We start from the raw sequence: 25,179 nt of genomic DNA, 5'->3' as shown, positions 1-25,179 counted from the left end.
CATTGTGCTTTTCTAGCGCAGTCTGAATCATCAGCTGCAGTATAGCACCGATAGGTGACCATTTTGTTAAAATGGTCTCTGTCTTCTTTTTTCGCATTTTCTGTTTGTGAGGTCTTTCTTGGGTTTTACTCTATACGCCAAACGAGGTTTGAGCCCTTTGTTCATTTTGCCTTTGGCAGGCTTCAGTACTAAATCCCGCCTCTGGCTCCAGTGTGCCTGGAAGGGGGAAGAAAGTGTGGGAGGTTCCCAAAACTCCCCTGTCCTTTGTCTTTGGGAATGCATGAATTCACTCAATCCTGATTGGCTGGCTGTCCTTGCAGGACAAGCCACCCTGCTGTTTGAGTGACAGCTACGCTGTGTATGAGTGGGAGAAACCTGTTTAAAAGGCCAGGGTTTTGGAACTGAAGACCGAGTCGACCACTGGGAAGAACAACCCGACGAACCATGAATTAAGCTTGCTGCATCCTCCTGGACCATTGAACGGCCCGATGAAGCCCTACTGCTGTGCTGAAGCTCCTTTTTCTTATCGACAAGAGAAGCTCCGGAAGGGACGACTTCTTCCCCTGGGTTAGTAGGACCACATTAACCCCAAAAGGAACTCCACTGGAACACCTTCCCTGACTGGCTGTACTTCTTTGCTGCTGCAGGAACCGAGTACCAGGGGTGTTGAAATCCATAGTCATGTGCAATGTCTGTGATCCGGCCAGAAGCTCCAGGAGTATCCCCAGAACCCTCCAGAAGCAGGACGACCAGAGCTCTAGTCCCCTCGCCAGAGTGCAGGACTTGAGGAGTGAAGGAAGCCCAACCGGTATCCAAGATCTGCAGTGGTTTGTTTACCGAGCGCTGAAACAGAAAAGTGCGCTGATCCGAAAAGAGCCCGCAGCTTCTGCTGACATCCGAATTACTGCAGCAGGAGTCCCCAGACGTCCTCCCTTTTGTCCCCACGTCTGAGGCCCAGGAACACAGCATCTGCATCGCTGCAACCAGACAGAAGCCAGCTGTACACTCTTCTTCTAACCAAAGGTACTGTTCTGACTTGGGGTACTTAGCTCAGTGTCTGTAGCTTGCTCTTCTCAGTTGAGACTTGCAGTAGCTGCTTTTCTAGAGTTGATTTCAGCTCTACCCTTCACATGTGTAACCGCTTGTGACCCTACAGTGATTTTTCTTCAACAAACTCTCTGTGCAAGACTTTTACTATCTAAGAATTGCCTCATCTCCATAGACTTTGCTCCAATTGACTGGCTGTCCTGGCTCCCTGCAGACTCTTCTATTCCATTTGACTTTGATTCTTACTGTCCCTCATAGGTGATACATTGGTTTTAAACTAATATTGCTGGGAAAAGTTTTTATCTAGACTTCATTGGAAGAGGTGCTCACATGCTCTGAGAACCTGTTTAACTTTTGTCCTTCCTTTAGCCTTGCCTTTCTGCCAACCTCAGAATTTACAAAGTGTACTAGGGATATATAAATGCAATTACTGTCCTAGTTAGTGAAGTCACCTCTGGGTGTAGGACGTGTGTAAGAAGCATCTCTAAAGAGTATCTACTAGCTTTGTCACAATTCTTAAAAAGCATTTAAAGTGTATTTGATTGCTACATATATTGCCCTTTTTAAATAATGCTTATTTAAAAACTAGCATAAATCTTTTTTTTAACTAAAAATCTTGAGTGTAAATGTTTCTTGGATACTTGTATTTATGGATTTCATTGCTACAGCTCTACAGCTCATATTTACCCCTCTTGAGATGAGACTGGTTGCTCAGTCACACTACCAACTACAGGCCTATACAATTAGGTGGGTCACCTAATACCAAGAGGACAAGGGTTGTGTAGTCTCCCACAGGGTTACTACATCAATTTTTGCCTAACACTCATCCTGTCTTTTAGAAAAGGTCTTGGGATTTCTACTGGCCGCATCATAAACAGAAGTAAACCATTAATTTGCAATGTTGTTAGACTGCTCATCCAAGTTAGCTCCAGTATGTGCCAATACCTTGGATGTCCCTTGATCCGGTCCCATAAGGCGATGTATTAGCCTGGTATATATGTATGAGGTCTGCTGGTAACCATACCCCTAAATATCTTCTCCTCTCCAAACATCCTCTGAAAGCAGAGGTCCCGAAATATTCTTCTAATTGGTTTATCTTGGGGGTCAGTGGTACTACTGTGGACTTCTCTTTATTTTATAGCCTGATAATATACCATATTTTCCGCAAATATGACAGTGTTGGGATTTTAGTCCTACTATCTATCAGTTAGAATAGTACATCATCTGCAAACAGACCCATCTTGTATTCTTCCATTCCTAAGTTAATACCCTGGATCAGACGATTCTGCCTTATTCTAGCAGCCAAAGGTTCAAGGGGGCGAACAACAGAGGTGACAGACAGCACCACTGTCTTGTCCCGCTTGCTTTATGTCTGTTGCTTCATGTGTTCTGTTGTGTAGGGTGCCTGGTTCTAAGAATTTGAGTGCCACAGTCCTCTGGAATGGCCGATGAATTCCAGAAACGTTTGCAGCAAGTAGACTGCGTTTCTTGGTGCAGCACATTTTCGACAAGTATTTGTGTGCAAAGGGATTAATGGCATGGTTGACGGGTGCATGGGTTTGTCCTTGGGGATGTAAAACATTTTTTGGGGTTGTTACTAGCCAGGTAGACGGGGACGCTACTTGTAGTAGTGGGTTTTGGTGCCACATGCATTGGATGTGGTTTATCAGAGTACTTGGACCGCTTACATCTTTATAGTAGTTAGAGATACAGTGGTTTGGGAGCCGCATAGATGCTAGTGTGCTCTAAATCCAACAGTTGTAGTAGTTTGGGATGCTGCATGAATGTGTTTGGTTTTAAGGTTTGCTGTTGTCCTGCTTGCCAGTTATTTTGACTTGTGATCAGTTATTGTTTGGGTTATGCATGTAGTCCACAGTTCACTGGAGTGCGCAAGGCTCCAGTTTCCTTTGCTTTTTTTCTCCGTCCTTGCTCGAGTGTAACATCTTTGCTGATTTGCTTTTGGCAAGGCATGCTATCCAGACGGTGCTTTTGGGAGGAGAGATGGGGTGGAGGTGTCCTTTTACGGAGGGAGAAATGTGTTCAAATGGATTGCTAGAATTTGGCCTGGTGGACATATTTTAGGAGGCCTCCCTAGTTATAGTGAACAGGGAATTCTGAGAGGTTTGCCAAAACCCAATCAAGTTATGTGGATGACCAGTCGAGGCTTATTCTCAGCTCAGTGAGAGTGGGATAAAGGGCCTCACTATGAGTCCATAGTATGGCACACAATAATTCAATTTAGACAGTCAAGTATGAAAATACAGTTAGATATTATAGTCCCCCTGAACACACTGAAAATGAATCTAACTGGTAGTATTATCGCACAACACTGATACAAACATATGCAGTCACCATTAGTTTAAATACACACCAGATAACTTGGCAAAAGCAATACTTATTTTAGATGCAGTCATTGATGGAACCAGATTACAAGACAATAACCTATTTTAGGAAGCCATACTCTGATGAATGGGGCCTTGTTCCCAAATGTCACAGGAGCTAGTGTTTCTCACCAGAATTAAGTCTCTTTAGGTAGGTTTCAATATGCCTACTGTTGTGATAGTTAAGACAGTTTTTCTAAAGTCCAACAAAGGGCTTCGTAAAACCATTCAACTGAGACAGTACAAGACTCCACTCTTAGCATAAGGCTGTACCACCGTAGTATATGGTAGCGTAGACAGAGCAGCCATGCTTATTTTAGGAGGGAGAGAGGGTTGTAGAATCAGTACAAAGACATTTTAGTACACATATGGGCCAAAGAAACACTGAAACACTATGTAGTGTAAATGTAAAGGGTTTATTCAAATACAATACAAATAGGCCTAGATAAATCTTGGGGGAAATATGTACCATCACAGATCGTATAAACAAATTATAAAAACACACCACTATGCTTTAACGTACACAAACCAAAACATTGACCTTATTTAGAAAACAAACAGTATTTCTAGATAGTTAGACCTTATGAAACACATTTAGTATAGAGCACACATATTCATGGGGAGTAAAACCATTAGTTACTTTCAGATTACATTACAGTAATTCAAGGGTAGTAGACCCTGTCAGTGATGCAGTGAAACTCAGTTACGGAATCGCATAATTAACCAACCCTGTTACCAGGATACTTTCCTGAATAGTGGAACACTCATTCAAGGAATACTATACACCTATTAGTACATTTATGATAACTACTAGTTGAGTAAGACCTTTTTGTGTAATATACAATTACAGTTGCTTCCCAGTTCAGTGGAACACAGTCTAAGATAAGCAAGTACTCTTTACACTAATTTAGGATGTACCAGGCAGTCCAAGGTCAGCTACACCTAAAGAACACTTTTTAACAATGTCCCACAACTATTCTAGGCAGATAAAGCCTTCTACTGTAATGTACTATTACAGTTGCTTTTCAGATCAGTGGAACACAGACTGAGGTAAGCAATAACTCTTTAACTTATTTTAGGATGGCACACTGCTAACTCAAGGTAAGTAAAACATCTATACTTTTTAAAGTTGGCTATCAGCACCTTAAAGGTATGTATAAACCTAAGACTGCATCTGTATCAAACAGACCAGGGAAAGCAAAACCCAATGTTCCACTTTAAGAATGACTCAATGTTATTCCAGGTAGGTAAAACCTAAGGCAAACTTATTCTAAACAGGCTACAGCAAGTTGAAGGAAGCAAGACCCAGTTTGGAAATGTATACACCTCTTCTCTGAAAAAAAATAGTGAAGCCACAACAGCATTACTTTTGGGAAGGAGGCACAACCAATTCACAGATGAGTAAATTAACCTTATACATACTTTTCAGAATGGCACAACACACATTCAAGGTAAGAACGTTTGTAAATGTTCACTCTGAGTTAGTTACCAATCAACGCTTTCACAAGTAAGTACTTTTTATACACTTGTCATACCTTTCGAGACAGAATCCTTTACTTATCCAGTCCTTCCCTATTCCTTTGCATGAGTTCCCTCAAGGGCAGAAGAGGGACCCTAGTGGTCTAGGTGCCAGCTGTAGGCAGGGTGAGATAGGGTTCTGGTCCAGGCAAAAGTCAGAGTTCCTGTGGAAGACTGTTCAAACAAGTAAGTAGTTCACTTTAAAGTTAGTTAGGGTACAGGGACTTCAAAGAATACACCCTAGGAGGATTCCAGCAGTGGGCTTGGGTGCACTGGATGAGAGGACTCCCAATCACAGAAAACACCCCAAAAGCTTTACAGAAATCACAAAGACTTAAGGTAAGTAAACACCCTAGCCAACACTGTACCACCGCACAGAAGAAGAGTTGCAGCAGGAAGACTTCAGGATCTGTAGCCAAAAACCAGATGGATTCCTTTGTCAAGAAGACGGAAGACAGAACTTTGGAAGGACGTTTGCAGCAGGGATCACAGGAGAAGGCTTCAGGCAAGAGTTTGCTTGTGGCTGGATGTGGCTCTGTGGATTTGGCACCTTTTCAGGAGCACATAAGAAGGCAGAATATCGCTGGTCGGATTCTCGTCATTTGTAAGGTCCAGCACTCTGGTGAGGGGGGCTTTTCGGACCTGAATCGTGCCTCTGGAGATCAAGCAGGATACCCACAAAGTTTCTGCGAGATTCAGAATTTGGAAGACCGTGCACCACCCAATGGCTCGAGGTCCCAGGGTTTGTGGTATTGCAGCCCTGCAAGGTCGCAGCACAGCGTGGGATAGCTCAAAATGCAGGTGGTCTTAAGTCTAGCGGGCCTCACCAGGCTCTCGGTCGGGGCCATCGTTTTCGGAGTCCTCAGGTCGATTGGAAGAAAAGACTACAGCAGGCTCTGGTTTCACAGCAGGCTCTCCGTTCGCTTGAATTAGTCTTAGCTGTCGTTTCTTCATCATCCTCTTTGGTTTTGGTTCCAGTGGTCAACTACCTCTTCAGCTTCCAGGATCAGACTTTTATGCAGGAACCCAGCCAATCAAACAGCCATGCAACATTCAAACTTGGAGGGTTTGGGGGAGTTGGCAGTCCTTTGAGGACAGCCAGCCTTCCAGTTTGAACTGGATTCTCGCAGTTAGGCTGGAAGACAAAGTGCTGCAGAGTTTTGGACTCCTCCCTTGTTTACTGCCTTCACAGACACTCTGGAGCCTGGGTGGGGAATCCACAGGATTCCTGCTGAGGATTGAAAAAATCGCACAAAGGAATTTCCTGCCATGGATGTCAGGAGAGGGAACAAGAAAGGACAAGGAACGCTGAAATGGAGAAGAAAAAAAAAACAGGGAGCCATTTTGGTAAAATGATAACCCATGGGTGCCTTTACCGGGGCTGTGGAAAAAGCCTGTGGTAAAGGTGCATCAAATTAATAAAAAGGTTCACTGCCACCAGCCATTAAAAGTAAGTTTGTCCTTGTAACATAAATGTTACATTTAAAATGAGAAAGGGGTTGCTGGTCTCACCCAATAACATGTCAAAGGGATCCAAAGATCCATTCTACCCTTGGGAACTGTAGTTCTCAAAAGGTTAGCCAGAGAAAGTTAAAAGGGCAGCCCCTAGTGCAACCTAGCAACAATAGGCACGTATTGCCAAAAAGCTGTCAGAGGGTAACTTTTAAAAGATACGAAGAGTATTAAACATGACACCCATAAAAAAAGTAAGACTGTGTGGAAAAAGATTCCCACTCACTGAGGTATAAGGAAAAATAACCTACCAGTCCAGCAAATCGTTCTGGGGTTGACACAGGTCAGGAAGATTTATCATTTATATGAAAATCTTACTTAGCGCAGGTGGATTGTTTTTTAATTTCTAAATGCCATGAACTTGAAGCGAAAGAGGCTCCCAAGGTTGTCTACTCCCTTTCTGTCATCGGTCTGACAGCCAGAACATCTTTGAAAAGAGGCGTCAAGGCCTTGGGTATTTGTCACGCTGCAGCATGGACATTTTTGCATTTTAATGTCTGTACTCGTTAACCGGTCAGGATGTCCATTTTTACCAGGTAGACCTTCAGTGTTTACTGGTCTCTTTGATGGTTCCCCTCGCTCTCCTTCCGGTTCTGTACTGCTTTAGTGTAGTCTATCCAGGATGAGTATTCTGTGGGAGGTAGCAATCATTTGTAACAACAAGTTACATTCAGTAATGTTCTTTGATGGATTAGGATTTCCTCCCACAGATTACTCACTGCCGGCCAGCCTATAACTCACCCTGGGGAGGCGGGGCATAGGGAGGCGGGGCTGGCCAATCGGGATACTCGGAATGCAGGCTTGTATGGTCCAAGCAGCCCTGGGCTGATGGCTAGTGTCCCCTTTTCACCGCTTAGCACCCGTGTAGTTTCCTCCGCAAGTGCTAATAGTGTGCATTCTTTTTTTAAACATTTTTAAAAAATAAATGTACCTTTGTGCCTGGTGCCGCGATGTGGTTTCCGCAAGTCTGTTTCCAATGTTGATGACATCAGTTTTTTTTTTTTTTTTAATGCACACCATTAGCACCCATGTAGGAAACTACACAGGTCCTAATGGTGATATGCCCCTCTTAGCCGACCCTGTCTGTAATGGCACTGCCGCCAAGGGTTATATCGCCATTAGCGCTCGTGTGCTGTGTAGAGCTCAGAGAATTTTGGGTGTGACTGTCAGATGGGGCTGATGTGTGTGAAAGAGGTGTCTGATGAGAGTACCCTTTTTGTATGATCCTAAAGCCTATAAGTAAACTGAATTAAAATTAATCCACAAAGCTTTTAAAGTAATCTACATTCTTAGCCTCCTTTATCCCTCCACGACGCACGTTTCCAAAACGTATATATTCTATTACGATTTCGGTATATGTTAGAGGAAGGACTAATCAATCGGAAAGGAATATTAACAAAATGTAATTCATTTGTTATTTTTGGCTACACTTGCTCCAGGATAAAAGCAAATCGTTTTTAGTGTTATGACCCCACCAAATAGCACAGTTACCTCTACTAGTTTAGCACTACGAGATGTTTGGTTTGGAAAGATGTGAGTATGTAGCAAGAAAGGAGTAAGAGATTCATAATGAATAACTTTAAAGAAAATGCCTTCATATTGGATTTGTGGCAGACCTTTGTCAAAAATGGATACGTGAGTTTGGTATGCTAAATGTAATAGTTATTATGTATGTGTGATCTAATTTAAGATAAACTTGTCATTCTGATGGCTAAGCCGTAGTTGGATTAGGTGGAATCTTTTTCTCGTATGCTTTTAGATATATTGCGCTCTGTCAAAAGGAATGAAAAGGAAAAGATCGCCGAAAAACAAACTGCTGATGAAAGTACCTGAAAATCTGATAGAGTAAAATGTTATAACTTTACTTTTGTCTACCTTTTAAAAAATGTCTTTTAGAACCTTTTTGCATCTAACAAATAAACCCAGCTGTGTATTATTTAATTGACCTATTTATTGTCCTTTGCATGTCTTCCATTAGGATATTTTACAGCAGACTAATACTCTTATAGAAGAAATGTTGCATCTCGTTATAATGATGGTTGGTAAGTAAACTACGCTTTAACAGCAGTATTCTTGCATCATGATGTACTAAAAGTTGGGGTTTGGGAAATGTGCAGCAAAAACCACGTAACCACTACAGTGCCAGTATGATTGTGTTGTCACATTAATTTTTCCCTAATTATTGTGTCAGGGAGATTTATCATGTTTATGCTTCATCCACCCTCTTATAGTGAGACCCCCAGCACTTTTTGCTGGACTTCTGGGCCTTTTTCTTTATATCATGAGTGATTGGAGCCTTTTACCACTCATTCATCCATATGGGCTGTCTTTTTTTAACTCTGTTCTCTGTATTCTACCTTTACTATGGAGTCTACTGTCCTCCATATCGCTTTTTAGGCATATGTTTAACTTTTGCAGCACACATCTCCTTTATGGGCAGTGTTGCTGGGAACACTCTGGGTTCTCCTTTGAGGTTCTTTCTTTATGCTTACTACTGTTAAGGATAGCGGGATAGTGTGTATCCCTCCTAAAACTTTATACTCTGAGAGATTTGCACACTCCGCTGTATGTGGACTGCCAAGGGGATACCTAGTATCCCCCTTCTCTCTGCTACTGTGACTTTTCTGTCACATAGACAATCTTCTAGTTATGGCTGGTGGCAGTGGATGTTCTTTACCAACTATTGTGCTATTGTCTACCGCAGACTGTATTCACAGTCCCGGTTGTGCACAATAGGGTCACCTAAGTACTAACCTGGTGGCTCCTTTCTTTTTTTGCCATTTCTAGCATTTTTGTTCTTTGTTAGCCCTTCTTCTACCATTCTGTTGGGGGGTGTGTGTGTGTGTGTGTGTGTGTGTGGGGGTGGGGGGGGCCTTTGGGTGGAACCCTTGGGCATCCCCGCCTAGGCACCAGTGTGTCTGGGAAGGCAGGAAATGGGGAAGGAGTTATTCACTCCCCTGCTCTGGCTGCCTGAGTGGAACCAGCACCCATTGGGGGTCTGGCTGTCCTGATTGGACAGCCACCTGCCCCTTTCTGCAAACTTCTGAGAGATTGCAGAGGAGTGTGTGTTGTGTAGTCTTGTCTTGCCACTGGCCTGGGTGCTTGCTGTAGAATGTTGATGCATGAATGTAGCTCAGGAGAATGTTGGGTGGATCTGTGTGAGAATGTTCTACGAGTGTTAGCTGGGGGCCTGAGCTGGGTTGAATGGATGGCTGGTGGGTCAGCTCCTTTATAAGTAATGTTATACCTTCCCTTGTTCCTGTCTGTCTATATGTGCTGTAAATACAACAAGAGTAATGGGAGTAATGCACATATTGTACATATGTGAAATAAACCCTACCTGGAACCTATCTAGACTACTGCTGGTCTGTGACTCAGAGGTGCACACTGAATGTCTAGCATTAAGACTTTACAACAGTGGCGACAAGGTTAAAAGAACCTGCATGAAAGTGAAGGTTGGAAATAGAAAGGAAAAATGACAGAAAATCAGCGAGAGGAGCTGCAGCAACTATAAAGTACAGTAAGGAGAGCTGTGGGAGAGCTGTGGGGGGGAAGCAGCGTAAGAGGGACCCGCCATTCCCCCTAATGTATTTTAATAGGAACCATCCTACCCAGCAGAATGCTTAAAAGTAGCCATTATATGGTATGTGTGGCTCTGGACTCTGGGAGGGAGGTCCCTGGCATTGAAGAATTCCCCAGAGATCCTCGCAATTTGGGTGAAGTAAAAGGAAGAAACTAAGTGCCACATGTTTCTGAAGAAAGAGACCTGCTTACAGTTTGTAATATGTAAGCAAGTAAATTATGGCATATTTCAATGATGTTACCATAGTGAGAGCGCATGTTGTTTGGAACTACAGCTTTCAAGCAAAGGTACGGTCTGCTGCTGGTGTTTGTATTCACAGCAGGAATGGTACGTTTGAGTGATTTATACCGTCTTTCCACTGTGTCACTAAAAGAAAATGCCCAGTGCGCTGGAAAAAAAAAGAAAGTAATTTCAAGCCTAATTGTTTGCCTGGGAGCAACGTGGAGACGCTCCTTGTGGCGGCACTGGCCTGAATTGGCAGTTAATATGGGAGGCCCAACATGACCCTACCTCCCTGCCGCCTGTAATCAAATGATGACGTAAGGCTGAAGAGGGTTTGGCGGTGCTACGAAAGTTATGGGTGTTTTCGGTCTGAGCGGTTGCTGGAGGGCTGTATGAAGTCTCTCTCCGAATGTGATTGAAGTATTCACGCGAGCCGGGGTGAGTACTTAAATATTAATGTTTATTTATGATAACAACCGGCGCCCCGCACTGCGACCGTCTCTTACAATTCCCTTCCTATAACTGACTAGAACCCTTAGGTTCATTTCTACTTAAACATTCTAAGAGACGTCGCAGCGCGAGACAAACAATCCAACTAAGAATGCTACACACCCCACCCCCCCATAAATATTGAATGAAAACATATGGCCTACATCGTAGTACAATTAACAAGATATAATAGCCATATGACTTACATCGTAGTACAATTAAGAAATAATGCTAGTAAACCAACATTTTTTTTTCAACCATTTTCCAATGCCCTTGAGTAACATTTGACGACCTACTTACTCATAAATATGAATGCGTAGCCTAGATAACATTTTGAGAAAGTAAAATTATAAAGAAAACTAAACATAAAGTGTACATTTACTTAGGCATAACATAATCCCTGGACCAATATGGTAATCTTCTTTCTCTTGAACTTCGTGGAAGATTACGTCCAACTACATTTTCTACATTGTCACCTTATCGCATATTCACATCCATTCCTTCACTTTGTCTCGCTACGTCCCTATTACCACTCTCCATTTCATTTACATTCTCCCTCCTAAACAGAACTTCATCTGTAAACTTCATCTGTAAACAATTCATTTGCTCTTTTTTCTTTACCATAGAATCTGCAATCTTCCTGTTTGCCTCCCCATCTCCATCTACTTACCCTGTCCAAATTCCATATCGCTCCCCCAGCAACTCTAACTGCGCTCCTAAACACTTGTACAACTTTAATTTGACTGCTATATTTAGAGTCGCCTTTCCTCACCTTACGACCACACTTAATCCGTATATAATCTCCTGGTGAGAGTCTCAATTTGGGTTCTCCAACATCCGGTTTACCACTAGACCTCTCATTTTTATTTTGATGTTTGAATAACTTATATTTCTTATCATTCACTACTTTCCTACGATTAACCCAATCTGGATTAAGTAAAGTATTTGGAGCTCTTCCTCTCATCAATTCAAAAGGTGACACATTCATTCCTCTTAACAGTCATCCTACTGCACCACACTTTCTCTTTGAGTACTTCATCCACTGACAAGTTATTATTCAATGCCAATTCTACAGCCTCTACAATCACGCGATTGCATCTCTCCACTAATCCATTGGTTTGAGGATGGTATAAAGATGAAAACCTCCATTCAATTCCTGATCTTTTGGCAAACTCTCTTATCTCTTTACTTTTGAATTGAACTCCATTGTCACTCATTATCACTTTAGGGAATCCTTCCCTTCTACATATTTGCATAATGAACTTCATAATCTCCTGACTATCAATCTTACTCACAGCCTTAACTTCAAGCCACCCTGAATAGTAATCAACTAGCACTATTGTAACGCTCACCTGATTCCCACGGAGGCGCAGGTCTGGATTCGAGTGCTGATGCTTCTTCAATGGTGAAGCGCAGGACTCTGAAGATGGACAGGAAGGGCCCCTCTACTCTGACTTCTCCGGCTCGCAGGAATATTCCCCTGTGCGTGAAAAGGGAGTATTACCTACTGACTGAGTTATGCTCAAGCCTCCCACTCTCTTCCAACCCTCCACGATACCCTTCCACGATTTCCCGTGAAGTCTCACCTTAGGGTCAGGAAGGATGAGCTCTCCATCCTGCTTCTGATGCAGGGGCGCGTTGAAACCCAGTTATTTCACTGGATTGAGGATTATGGGAGTTCAGGTAAGCTTGACTATTCAGGTAAGGCTCTGTAAAAGTTCTGTTGCAAGTTCAAAAGTCCAAGCTTAATAATAATGTTAATTATCTTTTTCCCCTTAGGGGCCGGGGTTCGGAATGCCGGAGATATGGCGCCGACCCGAAGTGATACGTGCAGTTCCAGTAAATGACAGGTAAGTTCTGGATGAGCGCTCGGGTAATGTCTTTGCATTCGCTCATTCAATGTCTTTGTCTTTTTTCCCCATAGGTGCCGGGGTCCGGATGCCTGGAAGCGGCAAGACCCGAAATGAAATGGGAATGACCCAACAGGTAAGACTTAGAAGGAAACTGAGCTTTTCCTATTCCCTTCCTTCTCTCACCTTGTTCTTGTCTTTCTCTCTAGGTTCTGGGAAGTGGCTGTGGATCCGGATGATCGCTGCTGAAGATGGTGGCGTCCAGGAAAGGTGAGTGAAATGCAGCGCTGCAGCGATCGTAGCGAAATGCTTTTAAAATGATGTCTTCCTTTTCAGGATCGTCGGTGTGATGCTTCTGTGGTGCTGATTTAGCAGGTAAGGTCTTTTGTCTCCCTTTGCAGGTGACCCAGGATACTGACGGGCGTGGCTGAGGTCCAGATGCAGGAGCTGACACGGTGAGCGTCCAGCTGCGAGGAGCAGAACAGCGCGAAGCGTGAGTTGCTGATCGGGTGTGGTTAAATAGCTTTGGAAGAAGTTCCAAGTGTGTATCCTTCCTCCGATCAGGTATGTATCCTTCCCCGACCACACCCGGGTGGAAAGTAATCCCACAGGTAAAGTAGTTCCATTCAGGCCTCAAGAGGGCCTGGATGTGGCAGCATGGTCTGCATCAGGTAAGTGCACATTAAAACACTTGAAAACATGTATAGCTTTATGAGCCTGGCGCCTAAGGCGCCAGGACAGGGGTCCAACATGAGCCTGGCGCCTAAGGCGCCAGGACTGCGTCCAAAGGGCCCCAGCTTGGGCCCGCTGGCACTCCCCTGGGGGAAATGATGCCTGCCTCTGGGGTTGCTGGGTCGGACCTGGCTCCTTGGAGGTAGGCATCATGACAACTATCAGGAACTTTTTCTCTTCTATAAATTTCCCATATGGCCCAACGATATCAATACCTACCATTTCCCATGGCGCTTCACCTTTGTGAATATCAATAGGCTTTGACTTTACAACTCTACAACTATTATTTTGACATGGCCAACAATTTCTAACCATTCTTTCTACCATTAGGTCCATACCTGGCCACCAATATTTCAATCTTGTTATTTTTCGTGCCTGTAATACCAGGATGACCCTGGTGTGCTTTCTCAATAAGTTCATCATATAACTTGCGTGGGGGAATCAACTTGTCTCCTCTCGCCAAAGATCCATCCTCCATGGACAACTCCTCTCTTACCTCCCAAAACCTCAAACATGCTTCCTGAACTGCCTTCTTTTCAGGCCACCCAGATTTCATGTATTCGCATATTTGTTAAAGCTCATCATCCTTACCCAACTCCTCAATCCACTTATCTTTGGACGTAACTTCAAACGCAACAGCTACCATTTCGTCATCCATTTCTACCGCCATCTGCTTACTTCCCAATGGTAATCTCGAAAGAAAATCAGCCACAACATTCCTTTTTCCAGGCACATACTTCACAGAAAAATTATAATCCTGCATTTTAAGACTTAGCCTTGCTAATCTTGGCGAAGCTCTGCACATTCCCTTGACCGTGAGAACCTCAATCAACGGTTTATCTGTCTGAATAATAAATTTTGTTCCCCACACATATTTCCTGAAGTAATTTACTGCCCAGGAGCAAGCCAACAACTCTTTTTCAATCACTGAGTATCTATTCTCCGTGTCTGAAATAGCTCTCGAGGCATGACTGATTACTCTTTCATTTGCATCTTCATCAACCTGTGATAAAACTGCTCCCAATCCGTTTCCACTGGCATCTACTGTAATTTTAGTAATTCTACCAAATTCAAACCCTCCTAGCTCCAATGAATTGCAAATTTCACTCTTTATGCATTGTACTGCCCTGTCGCAATCATCATTCCATATAAACTTGGCATCTTTTTTCATAAGTTTCCTTAAAGGTTCTGTGACACTCGCAAAATGTCTTACAAATCTATTGTAATATTCACATAGTCCCAAAAATGATCTTAACTCGTCTTTGTTCTTAGGATTAGGTGACTCTCCGATTGCTTCCATGGCATCCTTTTAAGGTTTATATCCTTTGCCATTTACAGTGTGCCCTAAATATTCCACTTCATTCACTCCAATTTTACACTTGCTCTGTTCAATTTTCAAACCTACATCTTCCAATCTCTTCAACACCCTTTTTAGCCTGTCATCATGTTCTTCAATTCCTTTTCCGAATACAATAATATCATCCTGATATATGAAAATTCCTTCTACTCCCTTGAGGACATGCATCATCACCTTTTGAAATACAGCTGCTGCAGAGGCTAAACCAAACGGCATGCGCTTATACCTATATAGACCATGTGGAGTAATAAAAGCTGTAATATCTCTACAATCTTCAGTGAGTGCAATTTGATGATAAGCTTTTGAAAGATCTAATGTTGAAAACACATTTGCATCACAAATACAATTCAACATCTCAGAAATAATTGGAAGAGGAAATATGTCAATTATTATGTTCTTGTTGACGTCTCTTAAGTCTATGCGAATCCTGGGTTTGCCATTCTTTTTTAGCACCACCACGATGGGACTCACCCACTCTGAGGATTCCATTTTTTCTATGACACCTTCAGATTCCAACAATGTCAACTCCTCAACTTTGTCAGCTATGGCAAATAGAACCGGTCTTGACTTTGTGTGTCTAACCGGTATTGCTCCTTTCTTCAGGCGGATTCTGTGTGTAAAATCCTTTAACAAACCTAACTTTGATTTGACTTCACTCTTTTCCACTGACACACCGTTTCTCCGCTCTTGACTACTATTGACTAATAAAATCTGCTCTTCAGTACATGGATCCAATCTGATTCTCAACCCAGCTTGATCTCTCCATCCTATGATGTTGACGCCCTTTTCTGCCACATAAACTTTAACTTGGGCCCGTCTGTCTTTAAATTGGATGATGCTGGGAAACCATCCAATCATCTTTATCCTCGATCCTTCAAATCCACCCAGATTTTTAATGTCTGATAAATTCAATTCGCTCCACAGACCCTGTGTCACAAGGTTTTCCCATGTCCTTTTTGTAATGATCGTCCAAGGTGAACAACTATCCACCTTCATCTTAAGATTCCAGTTATCTAAGATCACCTCACAACTTGGGCACTTAAACTCTCCTTCTGGGGGTTCTTGTATGAAAAATACTCTTTCCTCCTCTGACTCTTCCTCTTCGTCCACGATGACTGAAACTCTTTTCTTTTTCTTGCAAACAACTGCAAAATGACCTTTTATGCCACAATTCCCACATTTCTGTCCTAGAGCAGGACATTGTCTTGCATTCGCGTAATGACCATATCTGCCACAGTTGTAGCATCTATTTCCATCCCTTTGTTGGTAATTCTGATATCTATGATCATTTTGTGTGCGAGGGTCACTCTTAGTCCAGCTTTTCTCATGAACTTTACTTGAACTTCCTTTATATTCTGGATTTTTCGTCTTGTTGCTCTTCCCTGGAGCAGTTTCAGCCTTGTCTTTAGGTCGCAGTGCATTAACCTGGCTATGTTCTTCCTGCTCCTGTACCAACTTCATAGTGTTTAATTGCATACTCTGAACAGCTTCTTCCTTCTTGTTTTTCATTTCCTTAGAACATAATTGACTATGCTCAACTCGCTTGGCAATAGCTATAGTCTCAGCTAGTGATGGATTGCCAATCATCCACAGCCTGTCTTGAACTATATTATCCTTTGAGTGAATTATTATCTGATATCGTATTAGTTCATCAAGAGTGATACCATTACCAAATTGACATGTTCTAGATAAGACCCTTAATGCTGACACATATTCCTCGATACTTTCACTTTCTTTTTGCACGCTGGTATAGAATTTATATCTATTTATGGCCACATTGGTTTCCGGCGCATAATCTTTGTCCAATTGTCTTATGGCTCTTCCATGTTCGTCAGCATCTCCAGCCTCATCTCTTGTTAACTCTGGAAGTTCTCTAAACTTCCTTTGACCTTCTAATCCGAGTGCATGCAACAATAATAGTTTCTTTTTCCTGGATGTGAGTTCTTCCTGATCCACGGCCTGAATATAATTCAGCCAAAATTCTTTCCATTCTGACCAGACAACTGCTGGTTGTCTTGGAGCCTGTAAAAAACTTGCAGGAGGTTGGATACTGATTCCTTGCATTATAGTATTCCAACACAGTTCTAAAGACTAAAAGTCTTTTAGTAATGAAATTCCTAAATTCGTGTGTTCAAATAAATAGAGATGTATTTATGTACTGGGACGAGGATGCCTAATCCTCACCCTCCCCAGACTTCCTGGTCATGATCCAGCCGAATCACGTGGCCGCGATCTGTAGAAATGTTCTTTTCTCAAATGTACGCGCTCAACAGTCATGCGCGTGTGTTCCTATGCAATCGCTAAGCGTAGCGATGTGGGGACTGAGGGATCCTTTATTTCCTAATGCCAAAGAGGTGGGGCTGGAAGGGCTTCCGGAGAACCGGGGACAGCGAGCGTCCGGAACTCAGCACGAACCAACGAAGCCTCAGTGGTTGGTTCGGAGCGTTCAAGCTCTAAACTGCAGCCCCCTCTGTGGATTGGCACTGCAAGGGAGCACAAACCGACACCGTGATGTGTCAATTCGGAGCATCTGCTCTCGTTCAGCTCTACGTTACTGTGTGTTGTGTGACAACACAAGCCTGCGCTACAAGTTATCGCGCCAGGGCTCGGTGCAGCTGCTCTCGTTCTCCTGTGCTGCGTGGGTTCACCAGGGGCCGGTATCCTCGTCGCCAATTGAAGTATTCACGCGAGCCGGGGTGAGTACTTAAATATTAATGTTTATTTATGTTAACAACCGGCGCCCCGCACTGCGACCGTCTCTTACAATTCCCTTCCTATAACTGACTAGAACACTTAGGTTCATTTCTACTTAAACATTCTAAGAGACGTCGCAGCGCGAGACAAACGATCCAACTAAGAATGCTACAGTGATGACACAAACCTTCGAGAAAAGACCGTATGATAGGCTCTACGTAATGACACATAATGAAGCGACGTGTGTGTAATCCGCGTTCCGCATTCAGAACACAAAGATAATAAATGAAAAGAAGTCTCCTGCAAGCCGCACTTCTGACGTGTGTTTTGCTTTCCGGATTGGAACGCTGTTCTCTACAATGAAAGTAAAAGTATTATGAAGTAAGCGATGCGGTTAAAGAAGGGACATCTCTGCAATGGATGGGTCATTTGATTTTGACTTTGGCATTTGTCGACAAGATCAGCATTCGTCTGCGCTACAGTGCACGTTCGCCAGCACCTAGTGATTTATCATTGACGACTGCCAGCGTTCGTCTACACGTGAGCACATAATGTCCAAATGGTGCTTTTATGATTTAAAAACTTCAGTGATGTTACTTTAGGAGCAACCATGATAATATTTTTTTGCTCTGGATTTGTTAATCAAACTCTGCCTCAGTAGTGAATCGAAATGGGATGTGAGAGCATCGCAATGGCTTTTAGTTTTGTTTCATTATTTACATGGTCATGTTTTGCTGTGTTTTCACACGGCATTTGTTGCTCTTCATGCAATTCATGGACTTGAAATGCTGTTAATGGTATTACATAATGTGTTTTTTAATGAAATGCATTGATATTCCTTGAGACATATAATATTGGGTTCTGTATTAATGCAACACAATTTCTGAACATTCAAATGGTAAATGAAGACATTTTAAGTGATGTATGCAAAGTAATCAAGATTATGCTAATCGATGCAAGATATTTTAGATAATGCATGTTGGATATGGGGGGTGACATTTTGTTGTGGCATTTGTAGTGATTTATGTGATGTGTGGGAATTTAAAATGGAATTAGAATTTTGGGTTATGAAAATCTTTCATGTTGATAATTAAGGAAATGTTAAACTCCGAATAAGGTTATGGAACCCATTTTGTGGTAATGTGTGGTGCATAAATTAATGCCCTAGTTGTTTATGGAAGTATGTATGGGCCATTGTCTTGTGTATGTGTTGTGGCCCGACAGATGGTACAGTCTAGGGATGTTTACTGTGACAAAGTAAGATGTGTAAAATGGTGATTAATAAGGAAAAAAAAGTGGAATTCATAAAATGTAAGGTTGGTCAAAATTGTGACTACTAATAGGTGATGTGGAATTAATATTTGTCAAAAATGGTTGATAGTTTTTTTTTTCTTTTCTTTTCAACATGACATTGTGTTCGACCAATTTTATGGTTGTTAACATTATTTTGGCAGCCTCACCGCATGTGTTGTGGAGTGAGGTTGGGGCCATGTTGTGAGGGGACATCCACCAGTTTTTTTTTTTTTTTTCTTTTTGGATGGTGTGGCAATTTATCAAATAGAAATTCAAAGGGGGTGAGGACACATACAATATGAAAATGCAAAGTTGTATGGGGACAAGTTTTATTTTTGGTTGGATGGCGCGGCAATCTTCAGTAGTTGCGTGCTTGTTAAGTAAAAATAAAAAAGGTTTGAGGATTTATAAAAAAAATTGAAAATTCGAACGTGATTAAAGTGCACTAAGGAGAGTGAAGAATGTATAGGTTATTAGGGTACCCGATTGTTTTGAATTGCTATGATTTTTAGTTATTATAGCTATGTTAGGAAAAAAGTTAATGCTAGCAGAAGCATTTCATTTGCTTTTTGCTGTCTTGGCATGGGTCTGGTTTGGATGATAATTGTGATACGTGATGTGTGCGTATGTTCACCATGGCTGGTTGGAGTTTGCTTGTGGGTATGGTGGTAGCTGTTTTTTTGGTGTGGCTGTGATTCTGTGGGATGTCTGGGGGAGTCAAGTGGGAGCGAATTTGTGTTTGGATGAGATGCGAGTGTGTAAAGAGGAAGAGGCGTGATCCAAGTTATCCCCTCTGCAATTCTTGTCCTGTCATGGCAACACCTCTTTTTGTTTGTTAGATGGTTGTACTTGGACTATGTTCCGTTGGGTGTCACGGTTGGTGATACCAGGTCCGTGACGGGGCAAATGCAGGGTCCCCCTGTTTTTCCCCACCCAGATGTATGATTGGTTTCCTTGGTTGTTTATGGTTGGTGCCAGTGTGTGGCAGGCTCTGTGTTTGGATGTGGCAGGTCCGAATGGACAGTGTTTGTTTTGGTAAAATGTCTTGGTGATAGGGAGATGGTGTGGTGAGAGTCTGTGGCGAGTCTGGTATGGAAGGGCGGCGCTTTGTGTGGTGACTCTGTTATGAAAGGGAGATGTTGTAGTCTTGTCTTGCCACTGGCCTGGGTGCTTGCTGTAGAATGTGGATGCGTGAATGTAGCTCAGGAGAATGTTTGGTGGATCTGTGTGTGAATGTTCTGTGAGTGTCAGTTGAGGGCCTGAGCTGGGTTGAATGGATGGCCGGTGGGTCAGCTCCTTTATAAGTAATGTTATACCTTCCCTTGTTCCTGTCTATGTCTACGCGTGCTGTAAATAAAACAAGAGTAACAGGAGTAATGTACAGATTGTACATATGTGAAATAAAGCCTACCTGGAACCTATCTAGACTACAACACTGTGCTGAAACTGAATAAAAGGTGAGTTTCCTGAGGCGAAAGGCAAGTTGACCACTGGAAACTGAACTAACCGAAGTAGACGACTAGAGACGCCGTCAGACCCTTTGCAAAACCGCGAATACCAGGAGGCATCCAACCCAATTGCAGTGCATTGTCTTTGAAAGGCTGAATCCGTCCAAGTCTTTGCTAAGCGCCAGGTGAACCTCCAGAGACGCAATATGACTCATCCATCCAAGTCCCCTCAACAGAGTGCAGGACTCCAGGAATCGAGGAATATTGACCATGCGTATCGTGTCCTTTGTTGGTGCTGCAGGAAAGACACCAAAACCATAGACTGACCACAGAAGTTGAAGAAATCCATGCCAGAGGTCCTCTCTCGAGATTGCTGCTGAGATATCCTGATCAGATTCCTGCCTTTCGTCACCAGACCAAGGAATCTGGAGACCAGGTCCATTGCTGCTGTCCAGAGGAGAATCCAGCCACAAACATTTCTTCTAACCTAAGGTACTGTGGGGTGAAAAGGTATTGCTAACCTTAAACCAAGAAGTTGCTCCAGAGTGTTGGAGTGCACAAAGAGGTGTCCAGGGTGCCCACTCTTACCTCTGACCCAAGCTCCCATCTTGTGTCGCTTTTGGGAGTCCTTTAACAGGGTCTCCAGCGTTGTCAATTCTTCTAGCATCCTTAACTTAAGACTGACAGTATCCACAGGAACCTTTGCTGTTCTGCTGCTTCGAAAGACTTTGAGCCCTCTCCAAACTGACTTTTACATATAGTTAGCGATTCAGACTTTAAAAGTGTTAACTTGAGCTAAAACTGCCTCTAGAACCTCAAGTTCTGCTACTGTTTGACTAACCCACTGTTTTCCTTCCTAAAAGACTTTATTTTATGTGGCTTTGCTAGCTAAATACAATTACTGTATATCTCTGTGCGCAAGTGCTCAGTATTACCAATAATATGGTAGCACTGTCATTAGTGTGAAACTTCTATAAAAATTATAACTGTGAGTAAACTACTAACTAAGCAGTGGCCTTTAATAAGTATCTAAAAGTATTCTTATTGATGTTGGTTACATTATTACATTATCTAAGCATTTTGAAACATTCCTTGTGTAAATATAATATTTTATAACATTTCTTGGTATAAGTGTTTCTTTAATCTGCTACAGTAACTGGGTTCAGTGTACTTACCTACAGCTCACATCATCCTCTTATGATAAGCCTGACTGCTCTGCCACTCTACCAAGTTTCCATGAGTTGTATAGACTGATGAGAAGAGTTGCGGACCATTGGTATCGTTTTATGAAGTCTTACCACAAGTGGACTTTAGGAAAACTCCCCTGTAAGCTTTTTTTCTTTTACGTTTTCTTCTATCAAATCCATGACACACTTCTAGGTCATGGTGGCTAATGGAGATATTGTCATGATGCCTACCTCCAAGGAGCCAGACCAGGCCCAGCTACCCCAGAGGCAGACATCATGTCCCTGAGGGAAGTCTCAGCAGCCCCAAGTAGGGGCCTTTTGGACTCAGTCCTGGCGCCTTTGGCCTTTGGCGCCAGGCTCATATTGGACAACAGTTCTGGCGCCATAGGCGCCAGGCTCATAAAAGATGACTTTGTGTTTAAAGGTGCTTGGTGTAAACTTACCTGGTGCAGACCATGCTGCAACATCCGGGCCATCTAGAGGCCTGAATGGGACTACTTTATCTTTGGGGACTACTTAACCACACGGGTGTGGCCGGAGGAAGAATACATACCTGAGAGGAAGGATACATACCTGGAACTACTTCGAAGGCTATTTAAGCCACGCCCAAGCAGCAACTCGCGCTTCGCGGCGTTCTGCATCTAGCAGCTGGACGCTCACCATGTCTGCTCCTGCATCCTGACCTCTGCCACGCCCGCCAGCATCCTGGAACACCTGCAAAAGGAGAAGAGAATAGGAGAAAAAAGAGTCCTTACCTGCTAAAACCGCATTCCGGAGACATTTCGCCGACGATCCTGAAAAGGAAGACATTCATTTTAAAAGCACATCGCATCGATCGCTGCAGCGCCGCATTCCACTCACCTTTACTAGGCGCCTCCATGTTCATCAGCGACCATCTGGATCCGCAACCACATTTCAGCGCCTAGGGATAAAAAGACAAGAACAAAGGTGAGCTAGGGAAGAGAATAAGAAAACCTTAATTTGCCATAATAAGACTTACCTGTTGGGTCATTCCCACTTCATTTCGGGTCGGTGCCGCATCCTGGCATTTCCGGACCCCGGCCCCTAAGGGGAAAAAGAGACATCAGCGTTAGTGAGCGAATGCTAAGACATTACCTGAACACTCATTAAAGACTTACCTGATATCTACTGGAACTGCACCTTTCACTTCGGGTCGGTGCCATATCTCCGGCATTTCCGAACCCCGGCCCCTATGGGGAAAAAAGACACAAGCATTAGTGCAAGGACACTAAAGGAACCTCTCATCAAACAACTCACCTGAGTTTCCTTCGTCGGTTCCATTGCTCATCTCGGAATCTTTGTTCTGCACCTGAAATAGAGACAACGGACAATTATTATTTCAGGCTCATACTTATAAACAGAATTCTCACAGAACTTTACCGGGAAGGTCAAGCAAACTTGCTCTCTCCACAATCCATGATCCAGTGAAGTAACTTGATTACAATGCCCCCCTGCATCAGAAGCAGGATGGAGAGCTCGTCCTTTCAGACCCTAAGAAGGATATTTCTGCGAGTCAGACAAGCCAGATTTGAAGGTCCGGTCCAGTCCATCTTCCGAGTCCTGCGCTTCACCATAGAAGAGGCAACAGCACTCCAAACCAGGCCTGCGCCTCCGTGGGAGTCAGGTGAGCGTTACAGATATTGTATTCTTTATTTATGAATATAACCGGAATGGTGTTTACCTCCTTTAAACAGTTCTACCGTACGTTTGTTTTTACTTGGGTGCTTTGAACCGAAAATAATGATCATTTTTGGTATGTATGTATAGATGTCAATGACACTGTTTTGCTGAAAAGTTTTAATTTGGTTTTTTTTATTGCAAAATCCAATAAGTAAATGCTCACTTTGAATGGAGTCCTAGTATTTTGTTTGTACATTTTATTGCTGTCAATTAAGCCCATATGCATCAGAATCCTTTACTATATTTCTTTACAAAAATGTCTATTAGAATTGCCTCAGCATGAAACTTAATGTACTAGGTTGTTTTAGTTAGGCAGCCATTTATACTATTCCACAAAAAAATTTGCTGAAACCATATCCCATGTTTTTACTGATAGATTTTGGGATTTGCATACTAATCAAGCTATCCAACTTAATTTACAGACAGGCTTTGAAGCTTGTGGCATGGCCATGGGTGAAATGCACAAATATATCCTTTTCAACTCACTTGCAAGTCTAAAAACGGTTACTGAGATTGTCTTTTTTCAAATTTACCCTCTGTCATGAGCCTCCCAGCTCTACTGCTGGGCTCACTGGGATTTGTTTTCCTTGACTGTGAAAGTGAGTGAGACGCACTCACCTCCCGGATTTACTTTTGTTCTGGGAACACTGGCTCCTTTTTATATGGGTCCAATGTGGAGAGACTATGCCCCTTAGATTTGGAACTCATGCTTTCCTATGGCAGAACCCCCCACTTTATGGGTGTGCTGCCAGGGAGTGTTCTGTGGACACTTGTGTCCCCTTCTCATTGTTCCAAGTATGCTTTTTGGCAACTTTCCAGGCATCCTTTGAGAAGTCTGGTGGCAGTCATACCCTTTTAACCTATTTTTTGGATACCTTATCCCGGGCTGCTCATGCATGTGCTATAATGCACTTATTGTCTGTTTTTGCATATTCAGACCTGTTCATGGTGGCCTATTCTTTGTTGGACATCCTTTTAACTTGCCAGGTGGGGGCAAGGCCCCCTTTCCTCATGCATCTTAACGGCTTCTTGCAAGAAGAAGCTTGCAGAGGCTCTCCGGCACTTAGTGAGGGGGGGGGGGGGGAGTATCCAGTGATAAAGTGTGGAGGAAAGTTTACTCACATTTTCACTCCCAAGAAAACCAAGCACTTACCCAAATATTCTAGACCTGGGTGTTATAATAGTAAATAATACCAGTCCTAAATTATGCAGTCTTTTAGGGGCATAGCCCCTAGGATTGACAGCCCAGACTGTCCAAGAATGGGAGAAACCTGCTTCAAAGGTGAGGGTTTTTGGACTATAGGCAGAGTCGACCACTAGGAGAGACACCTGACGAAGAAACTGTGAACAAAGCTTCCTGCATCCTCCTGGACCTTTGAATTGCCTGGTGAAGCCCTGCTGCTGTGCTGAAACTCATTTTTCTAATTGACAAGAGAAGCTCCGGGAGGGATGACTTCCCATGGGGTAGTGGGACCAACTAACCCTGAGACGAACTCCTCTGGACCATCTTCCCAGACTGGCTATAATTCTTCGCTGCTGCCGGAACCGAGTGCCAGGTGTCGAGAAATCCATAGTCTAGTGCAACGTCTGCAATCCGGCCAGTAGCTCCAGGAGTCTCCTAAGGACCCTCCAGAAGCAGGAAGACCCGGGCTCGAGTCCCCTCACCAGAGTGCAGGACCGAAGGAATGAAGGGAGCCCAACCGGTATCCGAGATCCGCGATGGTGCCGTTTACCGAGCGCTGAAAACGTCAAGTACCACTGAACCGAAAAGAGCCCGTAGCTGCCGACGATCTCCAAATTGCTGCCGCAGGAGCCCTCCAGACGTCCTCCCTCATGTCCCCCCAACTGTGGCTAAGGAACCCAGGGTCTGCATCACTGCAACAGGACCGAATCCAGCTGGACCACTCTTCTTCAAACCAAAGGTACTGTTGAGACGTGGGGTACTTACCTCATTGTATTTGTATCTGTGCTGCATTGGCTTACTTAGCAGAGTTATTTCTAACTCTGCTTTTCACAGGCTTCACAGCTTGTGACCCTGCAAGTGATTTCCACAAACTAACTTTGTGCAAGACTTTTGTCATCTAAGACATGCTTCAGCTCCGTAGACTGTGCTCCAATTGACTTTGCCTCTCCTGGCTCCCTGCAGACTTTTCTAGTACATTGAC

The 25,179-nt window shown here is 43.3% G+C and overlaps 1 protein-coding gene across 3 annotated transcripts in view; it reads left to right on the top strand.

The window, feature by feature from the left end:
• The window catches only part of UBR2 (ubiquitin protein ligase E3 component n-recognin 2), a 2,523,611-nt gene that overhangs the window by 968,226 nt on the left and 1,530,206 nt on the right, over positions 1 to 25,179 (top strand). For all 3 annotated transcript variants that reach the window (XM_069608499.1, XM_069608498.1, XM_069608497.1), the window contains one exon: positions 8,437 to 8,500. In XM_069608499.1, the coding sequence (XP_069464600.1) occupies positions 8,437 to 8,500 (64 nt within the window). The remainder of the gene's footprint in view (positions 1 to 8,436; positions 8,501 to 25,179) is intronic.

The sequence above is a fragment of the Ambystoma mexicanum genome, chromosome 4q, assembly GCF_040938575.1.
Source record: "Ambystoma mexicanum isolate Mex_15411 chromosome 4q, UKY_AmexF1_1, whole genome shotgun sequence".
NCBI lineage: Eukaryota > Metazoa > Chordata > Amphibia > Caudata > Ambystomatidae > Ambystoma > Ambystoma mexicanum.
The sequence above is the reverse complement of the archived record's forward strand: the minus strand, read 5'-3'. Positions and strand labels throughout refer to the sequence as shown.